This window comes from Gopherus flavomarginatus, chromosome 1 (genome assembly GCF_025201925.1).
Source record: "Gopherus flavomarginatus isolate rGopFla2 chromosome 1, rGopFla2.mat.asm, whole genome shotgun sequence".
Classification (NCBI taxonomy): Eukaryota; Metazoa; Chordata; order Testudines; family Testudinidae; genus Gopherus; species Gopherus flavomarginatus.
Window position 1 is genome coordinate 131240230 of NC_066617.1, and position 13870 is coordinate 131254099.

At 44.1% G+C, this 13870-nt stretch overlaps 1 protein-coding gene across 3 annotated transcripts in view; it reads right to left on the minus strand.

The window, feature by feature from the left end:
• The window catches only part of SULT4A1 (sulfotransferase family 4A member 1), a 40304-nt gene extending 27331 nt beyond the window's left edge, over positions 1-12973 (minus strand). For 2 of the 3 annotated variants that reach the window (XR_007769723.1, XM_050925116.1), the window contains exon 1: positions 12592-12824. Coding sequence is in view for 2 of the 3 variants with exons in the window: in XM_050925116.1 (XP_050781073.1) it covers positions 12592-12760 (169 nt within the window). In the remaining variant the exon portion in view is untranslated. Of the gene's footprint in view, positions 1-12591 lie in introns of all 3 variants that reach the window. The other variant, XM_050925126.1, reaches the window with a different exon arrangement.
• Positions 12974-13870: the final 897 nt, after the last annotated feature.

A 13870-nucleotide genomic window follows, 5' to 3' on the forward strand; every position in this document is an offset into this window, starting at 1 on the left:
CAACAATGTTTCTATCATTGTTCTAAATTAGGAGAGAACGAAGCCCTAATTTAATAAAATGAGCACAGAATACATGGCAAGCTGATCTGCATGGTTAGGTCTTTGTGTATCTAAGTGTATGATTTCTGCAACGTAATCTTTTGCTCAGAGCTCTATATTCCTTATAATCAGAAGGCAATAACAATTCAGTAGACATTGAAGGGAACATCATTAAGGTACGTTTGAGCAATATATACACAGTATGAGCCAATTTCAATGGTACACTACAGCTGCTTCTTGCCCCTCTGGCAACACAAAGCAGCAGTAACTGTGGCTTTTAACTGGCTGGCTAGCTGGGTTTATAGCTGCTCTGCGTCACCAGTGCACTGCAAAATAGCCATAGCATGCTGGTGAATCTGGACCACTGTATATATAGCTAATAATTATATACTGAGCTTGATTCTGATCTTACCTGTTTCAAACGAGTATCATTTAATTGGCTTAAATAGATTTACTACTCATTTACACCAGTATAGCTAAGAGCTGAATCAGGACTATTGTCTATTAATCTCATGTCATTATATATTATCCAGAACCTTTGGCCTTTTAAATGATGAGTTCGGACATCTCATTTGCTGCCCCTCTCTCCCACTGGGAATGGGAATGGCTACAGGGTCTGGAATTAGCTCCCACTTTCTAAATAATGGGTAGATTTTGGCGTGATTGGTAAAACCTCTAATCAGTTAGTTACCCAATTACCTTCCTCCCAGCTCCTTTCACTCTCTCTTTTTACCTTTCATCCTCTCCCAGTGACTGCCCCACTTATTCCTAGCTAACACCTCTTCCTCATACCTCCATCTCACTGACTTGCTTCCTTCCTGACACTTCCCAATGCTACCATCACTCCCCTCATAAGAACTGTGTGGGGATAGTGGATTGCCTCAGTCCGTAATCCTTCAAAACTGACATATCTGCAAGACTGGTGTGCTTCCCCAGCCTTACTCACTAGTGTATACACATACACACACTAGTCAGTGAAACACTCAACAGTCATTGACTCCACAATAGCCTATAAAATTAGTATTGTTTCTATCTAAACTATTTCATTTTATTTGCCTGTCAATGTACGAGGCTGTAAAGGACTCTTGTATACTAAGGAAGCCTTGAATACCTTCATTTATTCAGCACTTTCTCACAGTGGCATTAGCTCTAATGCCCAAGCTGTGACTGTTCTGAAGTGGCATAGAAAATTCAAATTAAAGTGACTGAGAACATCAGAAGTTTGCATTTGAATTTTTTTGCTGGTTGTTCCCACCCAGTGTAAGAGAATACTTTAATTATTAGTATTTTTATTACTTGCATTTATGCCTAGACCCCCTCTCAAGTGAAGCGCCACATTTTGCTAGAGGCTGTACATAACAGTGTACAGGACAATTGCTAGCCCAAAGAGTTTATCATCTACATAGACAAGACAAAGCATAGGTGGAAGGAAGTATAATTACCTTCATTTTACAGATGGAGAAGTGAGGCACAGAGAGATTAAATTACTTGGCCAAGGTCACACTGAAGGTCTATATTGCCTGGCTGGGAAGGAAACTCATATCTACCGTGTCCCAGTACCAGTGCTTTCATTACAAAACCACTCTTCCTGTTGTGTATGCAGAACTATTCTTTGAAGTGTCGAGTTTGACAGCACTTCTGAGGCAACTTATATGGGACAACACTGGAGGTAATGTTTTGCTCTGTGTATCATGTATGTGAGGCAGTACTGAAGTAGTTACCATGACAAAGGGCATTTTAATAGAGAATTGCATAATGAAAATACTGAGCTGTGGCTACTCAATTCCTTTTAGCTCATCTTTAAAGCACTTGAACTCCTTTAATTTATATCTTTAATGAGGCAGATGAGCAACAAAATGAGATAGTAGTGATCAGTAACTGGTTTATGACTGAATGCATTTTTAAAAAATTCTTTAGTCTTCAGAGCCATTGTAGTCTGGTCAATAACAAATGGTGCACAAGTACAGGATGTCTATAAAAATCCTTATGACCTTTTTAATGAGGAAACATTTTTTTCTGAGACTGTTTACAAAAAGGATATCACTTGGATTTTCTCTACATCTTTCTTGACAGGAAAGTCATTATTCTACGGTTCCTGGGTTACCCAAGTGAAACCTGCTAGATGGTAGTAAGTCTTTCCTCCTTTTGGACTATCTGCTCTCTCCCACTCTTGTCACATTTCTTTGCTCCTTGGATGAGATGCGCTGACGAGAGGTACTGCTATACTAAGACCAAGTGCATTGCTTCTTCATCTAATCTAGGTAGCAATGCTTCCTGCTCGACCCACTTAGGGTCTCATCCTGCTCCCACTGAAATCAAGGGCAAAATTCCCAATGTCTACAATTATTATAATTAGTTTTTATTATTTATTGGTATTGTGGTTGCGTCTAGGTGCTCCAGTCATACACCAGGGCCTCATTGTGTTAGAACAGACCAAAAAGATGGTTCCTGCTCCAAACAGCTTTTAGCTGCAGGCCCATTGTGCAGACAGACATTATAGGGAAAGCCTGGTTTCATTCCTGTAGCCCTGGGCTGGAGCACGCTCAGTGGCTCCCTGGGAGACATGCACACTAGGAGCTGTGAGGGAATGCAGCATGCTCAGTTTCTCCATGGGATGGTGCAAGTGCTCAGCAACAAAAGCTGTGAGAGGTTCCAGTGAGCTCAGTGAGGATAGAATCGTTGGAGATTTTAGCTGCTAAGCTCTAGCACAGTGGTTCTCAACGAGGGGTCCAGGGCTGCCTGGAGGGCTGCAAGCATGTTTCAGGAGGGCCGCCAAGCAGGGCCAGTGTTAGACTTGCCAGAAAGCCAAAGCCCCATCGCATAGGACTGAAGCCCGGGGCCCTGAGTCCCACCACCCAGAGCTGAAGCCAAAGCCTGAGTAATGTAGCTTCGCTGGGGCCCCTGTGGCATGGGGGCCCAAGCAGCTGCCCTGCTTGCTACCCCCCTAACCCTGGCCCTGGCTTTTATATGCAGAAAATCAGTTATTGTGGCACAGGTGGGCCATGGAGTTTTTATAGTATGTTGGTGGGGACCTCAGAAAGAAAAAGGTTGAAACTCCTGCTTTAGCAAGTCTCTGCTGAGCATACGAGGAATGCCATCTTCAGAGGCTTATGACTTGGCCAAGTCTGGGCCTATTTTCATGGAACAGCAAAAACTCTAACATAAAGGCCAGCCCCTAGCTGAATTTTTAAGATCCAGCTCCAAAACATGGGATTATTGGAGCATTCCAAAGGAAAGGTCACCAGATATTTTTAACATTAAAAAAAATGTATTGTTCCCTAGCTTCCTTCTCAAAAACACCTGAATTATTTTGGCTGAAAATATTTTTTGATTTAGTTATAAATAATAAATGATTGTTTATTGATTTAATCAGCCTGCAGAATCAAACACCCAGCTTGGAAAATTTCAGGTGGTTAAAGTTTGGCAAAGTATTAAGCAACTCAGAACAGGGTCTTACAACGGGAAGTGTCAAGGAACCTTAATAACAGCACTGCTACTAGCCCTGCCTATATAGGTCTAGATTGTCTCTCAACCTGTGTTCCTGTGCGGGGGCATAAATTGAAGTTCTAGCCCTTGTGCTTGTGAAGGGAAACTTTAAAACATGAACTCTAAAAACTCAAAAAAACAAAAGGCAAATAAAAATAACCCTAAATATATTATTTTCGTAGAAGTTCCTGGGGAAGAGAATGGGGAATTACAAAAGTCAGATCATTGCAGAAATGGGCTAATTATCTGGCAATGGAGTCCAGGGCAGCACAAGAGATAGTTGTTAGAAAAAAATACAAGGTGACTGTCACTCTCACCACTGCAGAGACAATGGAAGTTGGGAAGAGAGTCTAAAGGAAACAGACAGGTGAGACAGTTGGACTCCACGTCTGTCTTTCTGACAGCATGTCTAATTTGTGGCCAGACCTGGGCCCGCTACTGCCACCACCAGGAACAAACACTGCAGTCCGCTGCAGCCTTCAACTGATTCATCCCACTTTGTCTGACACTGCTTCTGGCATGCGAACCAGCCAGCTTTGCGTATGCTGGCCAGCAGTATTTCAGCCTGACTCTCCTCTCCTTTATGTCTGTGCAAATCAAGGCTGTAAGTGGAGTTATACCAGTGTAAAGCTGGTGTACGTGAGAAAAGAATCACCCCATTGTGTTCAGGCTTATCAATCACTCGTGTCATGCAAAGGCTGCTGGCATTACCAGGCAGCAACCAAGAGAATGTGTATGAGCACATAAGGAATATAATCTATGCCATGATCCACTCATACTGGAATAATAATACTTAATACCTTTTAAATCCGCACAAACATTAGCCAATTAATCAGACAAAACTGTAGTTGAGTAATCCCAGGTGGTGTTCTAGTTGGTGAGTCAGAATGTGTATAGACCACAGAACCCTGGGAAGATTGGTCCTATGCAACTGTGCACTGTTACGTGTGCAGTTATATCATTATTATTTAATATTTATATACTAGCACCCAGAGGCCCCACACAGAAACCCCACTGTGTTAAGTGCGACAGGAACACCTGGCCCCTACCCCAAAGAGCTTACAATCTGAGAAGACACATGAAACATGGGGCCGAAGGGTACACACAAACATACAATTTTTATTGGCCAAGTGAAGGGTCTTACACTGAACTCGATGGCATTTCTGTGTTTGTCTGTAACACGGTCACTTTTGAATACTTCATCCAATCAATCCCAGAATTTCAGAGATGGGAATGGAGGGTACGCAGAGCCCACGCATGATGGGGAAGAGACAGAATGGGGTCTGTGGGAGAGATGGAGGAATGAGGTGGCACACAGAGCCCCTGGCATGTGGCAGCAGCAGAAATGGGGGACACAGAGTTCTTGGTATGGAGGAGGGAATGAGGAGGATGCAGGGAGTCCCTGAAATAAAGGGAGATGGGAGGGTGGCACCTGAAGGTTATGGGGAAGAATGGAAGGATCCAAAAAGTCTCTGGTGTGTGCAGTGCGCTCATCCCAGAGAAGCAACTAGGTCTGGGACCCTCTAGTATACATTTGTACCATTTTGTTTTTTGATATTTGTAAATAAACTAAGTGGTAACTAACCTATCTGTCCCTTCACTGGCTGATTTCTTAAAGATACCATGCCAGAGACAATGAGAAAGGATTTGAAGAAGGGGAGCATAGTAAACTTACAGGTCAGTTCAAGAAAGGCTTTGATATGTGTAAGTGTCTTGTCCTGTTGGTGCTTATTTAAACAGAGGGCCTAGGGCCAACCTTCATGTTTCTGGGGAATACACTTAATTGTGTGGCCACAGGATTCCAGCACTGGATTAAAAAAGCTCAAGACTTGGTAATAATACAACTCCAGTGAGTACAAGATGATACAGGAAGTATCTGATAGTGACAGCAGCTGCCACTGGCATTTGACACAGCATAACAATGCAGACAAGTAGGAGGTTGCATGGACCACTTGGGAAGTAACTTGATGCTGATATTTGCCCAATGCTGACATTCTTCCAGATAGAATTCTAGCTAATTATTTGGCAGAATAGCCAAAGTGGAAAGACAGCTTCATTATTCACTTGAATAACTCTGCTTTCTCAAGCTACCAATTTTGCCAAGTGAAGAAAATAAGGGGCATTAATTTGTAGGCTCTGACCCAAGAACATAAAATACACATTCATTCAGAACAGATGCAGTAACGATAACCATCAAGAAGGGCATTATATGTCAGCTTGAAAGTGAGGTAAATATATAGTTCTAATATAGTTAGGGTGTATAGCAGACAAGCATTATAGGAGCATAGCATCTGGATCACTAGACTGGTGAGCAACACCATACTTCAGAGACCAGTTGCATCCCTGATTTAACTCCACTAAAGTCCATGGAGTTTAAACACGGATGTACGTGGCCCTAGGCAAAGCGTCTGGAGAAATATCTTACAAGAATCCCGTTATTAATTTTGTAATAAAGTTTATTAAATGTATATATATAAATTTTATTTTTTTGAGATGGACACATAAGAGTAAGCTGTATGAGTGAGTATATCACAATGAGTTTGACAGGTTGTAGTATAACAATAGCCTTCCTGCAGAGTATTACACACCTTATCTCATCTGCAAAGTAATCTGCTGTACAGGTTCCAATTATTTAATCATATACAGAACGGTATTCCATTTTACATTCACAACCAGTGCAAAACATAATGGTAACGGGTCACATTCCTCCCTGATGCACCTCCACTGAAGTCAATAGATTTACACCAGGGAAGACATTAGTGACCCCTTTTCTATAATAAAGGTAGAAAGACAGACTGCATGATGCCTGATTGGCATTAACGTTGCAGAGGTAACATATAGTTTCCTTGTAATTACATGAAGAATATATCTTTTGGGTTGCATGCATGAGCTTTTCCAAGATCAGGAATTTCCAAACTTTGTTAAGTCATTTATTGGAGGCAGGTGTTAGGATTAATTAGGGATATAAAGAGTATATTTATTTAGGCTGCTGTCGGTAGCAATGACATTAAAGTACGATCTTTTTCTCTTTATTACATTACTCCCAGCAGGACCACTGACATATTAAATGTTCCACTATGTTACAGCATCCTTTATCTTGGGTCACTCCCAATATATGTACCCACTGCCAAGCACTCTCACCAACACAGGTTCAGTATTATATTATCCAGCCTGTGTGGGGTGAAATTGCCTCTGTACAAGTTAAATAATTTTTTGGTCTACCATTATGCATATTCAGACAGCACCACCGTCATGTGAAATATGGATTTGTAGTCATTTGTTTCTTTACTTGGCCAAATCAACAGCCATACGAGGAATAACTAGGATAGATCCTTCTGTCATTTGACTGCAGCATGGGACTGTGGAAGTATAACTGCTAGAAGCACTGACCTCTGTCACTTGACTAATTCAGTTGTTGTTTATTTTCTCTTTTGAGTGATTACCAGGAGACGTAGTCAAACAATAAAAAACTATTTTCACAATAAATAAATAGATAAATAAATAAGATTTTGGGGAAAAAAGATTGAAAATGACACTACATTTTTCATGAAAAATTTTGACACCATTGATAATATTTTGTGTGAAACTGTTTTTTTTTTAAAGGCCACATTTTTTACTTAAAAAGTCTGACTAGATGTAGTTACCAGTGAGGACCTTATCAATATTTTTTTATTGTAAGAGGTAAGATAATATAGTGGACTGCATAGGCACCAACTTTCTCCGGCGCCGGTGAGTGCCCACGCCCCTCTGCCCCTTTCACTGCCCCTGCCCCCATCCCAACTCCATCCCATTCCCACCCTGGCCCCGCCCCCATTCCCAAAGTCCCTGCCCTAACTCCGCCCCCTCCTTGCCCCTATTGGATCTCTTCCTCAAATCCCCATCCTGGCTCCACCTCTTCCTCCCAACAAGCAGCATTCCCCCTCCTCCCCCCTCCCTCCCTGCCCCGCGAATCAGCTGTTTCAAGGCGCAAGTGCTGGGAGGGAGGGAGGGGGGAGAAGCAGGATGCGTGGTGTGCTCGTGGAGGAGGTGGAGGTGAGCTGGAGCAGGGAGGCAGGGCGGGGCCACAGGGAGCGGCTGGTGGGTGCTGACCAATTTTTTTCCGTGGGTGCTCCGGGGCCGGAGTCAGGACCTATGGTGGACTGGAACTCAGAAGGGCTGGGCTCTAGCCCCATTTCTGCTTCTGGATAAGTTTGGGCAAGTCATTTTTTCACGGATGTATAGATTCCAGCGCCAGAAGGGACCACTGTGATCATCTAGACTGACCTCCTGCATGACACAAGCCGTAGAATTTCCCCCAAAATAATTGCTAAGGCAGATCTTTTAGAAAAACATTCCATCTTCATTTTAAAATTGTCAGTGATGGAGAATCCACCATGGCTCTTGGAAAACTGTACCTATAGTTAAAAATTTATGCCTTATTTACGGTTTGAATTTGTCCAGCCATTGGATTGTGTTATACCTTTCTCTGCTAGACTGAAGAGCCCATAATTAAATATTTCTTCCTCGTGCAGGTTCTTACAGACTCTAATCAAGTCACCCTTTATCCTTCCCTTTGATAGCTAAATAGATTGAGCTCCTTGAGTCTATCACTATAACGCATGTTTTCTATTTCTTTAATCATTCCTGTGGTTCTTCTCTGAACCTTCTCCAATTTACCTGATTCCTTCTTGAACTGTGGACACCAGAACTAGACACAATATTCCTGTAGTGGTCATACCAGTGCTAAATACAGAGGTAAAACAACCTTACAACTCCTACTCGAGATTACCCAGTTTACGCATCCAAGGATTTCATTAGCCCTTTTGACCAAGAGCTCCTCAGCCACCTCTTACAAAACTCTTGGATGCAAGTTATCCAGAGCTGCTAATTTAAAAATGTCTACCTTTAAAAGCTGCTGCACAATATGCTCCTGAGATACCAGCAGAATGAAAAGAATGTTCTCATCATATAATATGATTATATTATCTGTTTTTTCCCAAATACAGAACAGAAATATCTCTTGAACACTTCTGTCTTTTCTGCATTATAACTCAAATTCTACTATTTCCATCTAGTAATGGAGCAATATCATAGCTAGGATTCTTTTTGTTCCTAATATACTTTAAAAGCTCCTTCCTATTGTCCTTAACGGTGCTGGCCATGAATTTCTCCCTTTGTTTCTCTTACCAATTTTCTACTCTCTCTCTCTTTCTATATATATATATATATATATATATATATATATATATATACACACACACACACACAACGACAACAAATGGAAGAAAGGGAAAGTTTATAATTTTTTTATAGCTACCTTCACTTCCCTTGCAAAACCAGATAAATTTTTTAACCTATACGGCCTTCTTCCTCAGTTGTGGGTTTGTGGCTTTTTGGACATCTAATAAAGTGTTCTTAAACAATTCCCAATCATCATTCACATTTTTCTGATTATTTCTTCTCCCCAGCTGGTTTGGCTCATAATTGTTTTCAGCTCTGTGAAATTGGCCATATTAAAGCCCCAAGTGTACATATATAATCTCTGGGCTAGACTTTATTCTGCTTGCACATTATAAATGTGATCAAATCATGAACACTTGAACCTAAGTTACCATTAATTTTTAGTTCTGTGATCCGTTCCTCTTTATCTGTCAAGATGAGATCTAATATAGAATTTCCCTGTATTGGACACAACACTTTTTGAGTTAGGAAATTGCCATTTATAATATTTAAACATTCCAAGGATGTTTTAGTACTGGCAGCATGAGATCTCCAGTGTATGTCATTCAGATGGATGGCCCCCATGATCATGTAGCCTTTCCCCCCTAAAACTTATAAACAGGTACATTAGGAGACAATTATCGTAATCCCTAGTGTGATTTGGAGGTCTGTAGCAGACACCAGTTAAAACTCTTATGCTTTATCTGTTAGGACATTGATCCATAACCATTCAAGATTATTTTCTTCTGAGTTATCAGTTACTCGGAAACAGGTAATGCTCTGTTGACAAAGAGTGCCACTCCCCCTCCCCTTTTACCCACTCAGTGCTTCCTAAATAGTTTATAACCATTGATTTTAACATTCCAATCCTGGGACTCATCCCACCAGGTTTCAGTTATATCAACAAAATCGAATTTATACTCATAAATGAGCAATTCCAATTATTTCACCTCTCCGTGCCTCAGTTTCCCAATCTGTAAAATGAGGATAATGATACTAATCTCCTTTGTAAAGTGCTTTGAGATCTGCAGGTGAAACACACTTTCTAAGAGTGAGGCATCATTATTACAATGTGTATATATAGTACTTAGAACAATTGGGCCCTGATCTCACTGAGGCCTCTGTGCATCTATAATGTTACTACTATAACAACAACAATAATAATTGTGAGTAGGGTGACTATTCATAACTACTTATGATTCAGTGGTTGTAAAGTTATGGGAACTAAGCAGCTGCCTCTTAACACCTTATATTGTTCTGATGTGCATTATGGGGGGGACACAGGGTAATAAGGCATAATTCATGGCTCATCAATACAAACCAATATGGGGTTCTCTAATGAACTGCTTTAGATTCAAGAACAGTAACACACTACAAAACTGAAACCTCAATAAGCTGAAATAATTAAACAGAACTTTTAGTACTTTCTGCGTGTCATAGATTTTTAGAGAGACAGCTGAAAAAAGCAATAGCTATCAGGTTCTACTTCTAGCATTTTTGGTCCACTGCTCTGTCTACACTGCAGACATCTGCCAAACACTGACCAGAATCATTAACAGCATCATTATCAGTTAAGTACAAAGAAACAGCAGCTGCAATAAGCACTTAAAACTCCAGTAGACAATAACAGGATCTTTCATCATGGAAGACTGCGCACTTTTACACTGGTACAGCAAGAGAAACTGGAGAAGCACATAACACTTTGATAAAATATACAGTCAAATGAAAGGAGTCATGAGTAATCTTTTTACCTATAATGTAAAACAACAAGATTTTGCCATCGTACTGAGAGAGCTAACATCTGTTATCTCAGTACAATAGACTTTGAATTTTCCAGAAAGAGATCATCTTATTACTAGGGGGAAAGTCATTCAATGATGTGTTTAAAAAGAAAGAGTCCATGCATCTCTGTTTGTTTCCAGTTTTATCAGGTGGGTTATGAAGCTACCATATTGTCTGCTTCTTTGGCAGCAGCACTGTATCCATATTAATTCAGTCTAAGCACTTGTTTGAAAATGGAGAGAATAATAAATAAAATAATATGGTGTTAAAAGCATAGATACTACAGTTAGCAGCTCAAACTGTTTACTGCAGAAACACATACTTGTATTATTAATAGGGGGCATTTCTTACTACTCTGTTTAACTGTTCCAAGCACATTTCCTCACTGAACACCCTGGTTTTCCTTTTCCTTAGACAGTAATGAGGGTGGTGCTGCAGTGTTGTCACCACATCTGCTTCAACATATATGCTGCCTTTACATATTTATCTTGGACCAGATTATGACACATTACTCTCACTGACTAGTACCTTCCTCCTTCAGCAGTCCAGGTGGAATCAGTGCAGAAAGGTGCTCCAAAAGAAGAGTAGCAGCAACTGGCCCTTTATTTTTTATGCAGTCGAAAATCCCTAGGAAAGGGATCTATGGGCTTGTCTACATCAGAAAGTTGCAGCGCTGGTGAGGGAGTTACAGCGCTGCAACTTTGAAGGTGTACACATCTGCAGGGCACCACCAGCGCTGCAACTCCCTGTTTGCAGCGCTGGCCGTACTCCCGTTTTGTCTCGGGTGTAGAGGATCCAGCGCTGGTGATCCAGCGCTGGTAATCCAATGTAGACACTTACCAGCGCTTTTCTTGACCTCCGTGGAAGGAGGAAGCCTCTGGTAATCAAGCTGGTCTCCTTTCCCGGTTTGCTCTCTCGTTCCCGGAGCCCAGAGCAAGCAGGTCTCCTTCCCTGCGGTTTGCTGGGTGGCTCCGGGAACGCGAGAGCAAACCGCGGCGAAGCGGGTCTCCTTTCCCGGTTTGCTCTCTCGTTCCCAGAGCCCCGAGCAAGCAGGTCTCCTTCCCTGCGGTTTGCTGGGTGGCTCCGGGAACGCGAGAGCAAACCGCGGCGAAGCGGGTCTCCTTCCCCGGTTTGCTCTCTCGTTCCCGGAGCCCCGAGCAAGGAGGTCTCCTTCCCTGCGGTTTGCTGGGTGGCTCCGGGAACGAGAGAGCAAACCGCGGCGAAGCGGGTCTCCTTCCCCGGTTTGCTCTCGCGTTCCCGGAACCCCCCTTGAAGCCGCCCAACAGCGCTGCAGTGTGGCCACATCTAACACCACTTGCAGCGCTGGTTGCTGTAAGTGTGGCCACTCTGCAGCGCTGGCCCTATACAGCTGTACTAATACAGCTGTAACAACCAGCGCTGCAAAACTTTAGATGTAGACATGGCCTATATTTCCCACTCACCCCGCCCAACCCCGCAGTAAAGGGCCCTGGCCACAAAACTCCCCCTTAACTTCAAAGGGTGTTGATGGATGTCAATGAACGTTTGAATGGAGAGCAATCCATCATCCCAGTATCTAATTTATTGCTTTACAAAGCTCTTTCAGCTTCAAAGGTCCTATCTTGAAGCAAATTCTTGTTTTTAATAGGGAGACTGAGCTCCACTGCCACTGTTAAAACAATTCGCTTTATTAGGCCGCGTATCTCATTTAGTTTTTGTTGCATAAGCGTGCGCAACACTTCGACGATGTAAAATTCAATACAAGCCACACACGTTATGTCTGCTCATGTGTGGGCTGCGTGCTGCGATCCAGACCCGGCTAAGGAGAGGCAAACCCGATACAGAATAGCATGGCCATTGCTCGGTATGGTTTCCAAAGTGCTGTGCAGACACTGCTACACATACTGCTATCGTGCAGACATAAGCCCATCAGCTCAGGCTGCGTTATCCCGTATGTTACCGAGTTAAAGCAGCCCCGGGGAAGGAGACGGAGCCTGGAACTAGTTCGAAAGCCAAGCCCCGGAGCTGAGCCGGGAAAGAGGCAACCCGCAGGGGCAGTCAGTGCCTGGGCGGGGAGGAAAAGGCTCGGAGAGAATGAATCTGTACCTGACTTGGGATAGGTGATAATCCAGACATCACTGCCCCGCACCGGGAAATTGGCGATCTCCTCCATCTTCCCCCGGCAGAAGGGAGGGAGCCGCACTCCATTGTATTCAAAGTATTTGCTCTCAAACTCCCCGGGGGTGCTGGGGGTCTCGGCTTCACTCTCCGCCATCCTCCTTCCTGCCAGGGGCGGGCCAGGCGGGCGCGGGCGCGGGGAGGGCTCAGCCTGGAGACTCCGCAGGCTCAGCAGCAGCAGCCCCCAGGCGGCCGGGAGCAGGAGGTGGCGGTGCAGGCCGCCGGTGGGCTGCAGGGGGGAGAAGCGGGCTGGGGAGAGGAGTCCGACCTGCAGCGAATGGGCTCTGGCGCTGGTGATGTCATGCGGCGCGGGGCCGGCGGCGGGAGGATGCAGCAGCTCAGCTCTGAATAGCGGCGGCGGCGGCAGCGGCAGCATTGGCTTCCTCGCCGCTGCTTAACCCTCCCCGTGCCGCGTGGAGCGATGCTGTCGCCCTCCCCCCACACACACCCGCAGCAGGGAGGTGGGGCCATGGGCTATGCGCGCCAGGCTGGCGGCATGGGGCCCGAGTTGCAAGGGAAGTGGGGGGTGGGTGGAAGAAGGGGTTAGTGATTTGATTTGCCTTCCCCACTCCAGTCCCCACATCAGCTGTAGGGGGCACCGGCAACCCCTCCAGTCATACACAACCCCATGGAGAAGTCAGCTGTGCAGCAGCCCCTTCAGTGGAGGAGGACCCCAAGATGTCATTTGGGTTGCAGGGGGTTGGGTTGTGGCTTCACAATCAGCCCCTCATCCTGCTTCCCCACCGACCCAGCCATGCATTGGGGCCATCTCTGCGGGGTTGTGGGATGAGCTAAATGTGTCCTTTGCAGCATTGCAAGGGCTCTTCTTGGCAAAGGAGTATGATGAAGTGAGGGCTCGGAGTCAGCAATAAGTTATCAGGCAGCAGCAGTGACCCCTATCATATCTCTCAGGCCACAAACGTTATTTTAGGGGTGGTGGCCATTCTGCAGACAATGCTTGTGGGAGGGAGGCTCTAGCCCATCAAAACTAAACCTACCCTAGCAACTCATGGATGGGTGACAGCCCAAACTCCAGCTAATGGGCCCATTGCTGGAATGCTGGAGGCATCGAAAGGCAAACATCACCCCCCGCCCTGACCTTGTCTAAACTGGAGACATTTGTCACCAACTGCTTGGATAACACCTGCTTGAATGCCCCAGCATGGCCAAAACTCAAAAATACAGATTAACAAAATTAGAGTGTGTA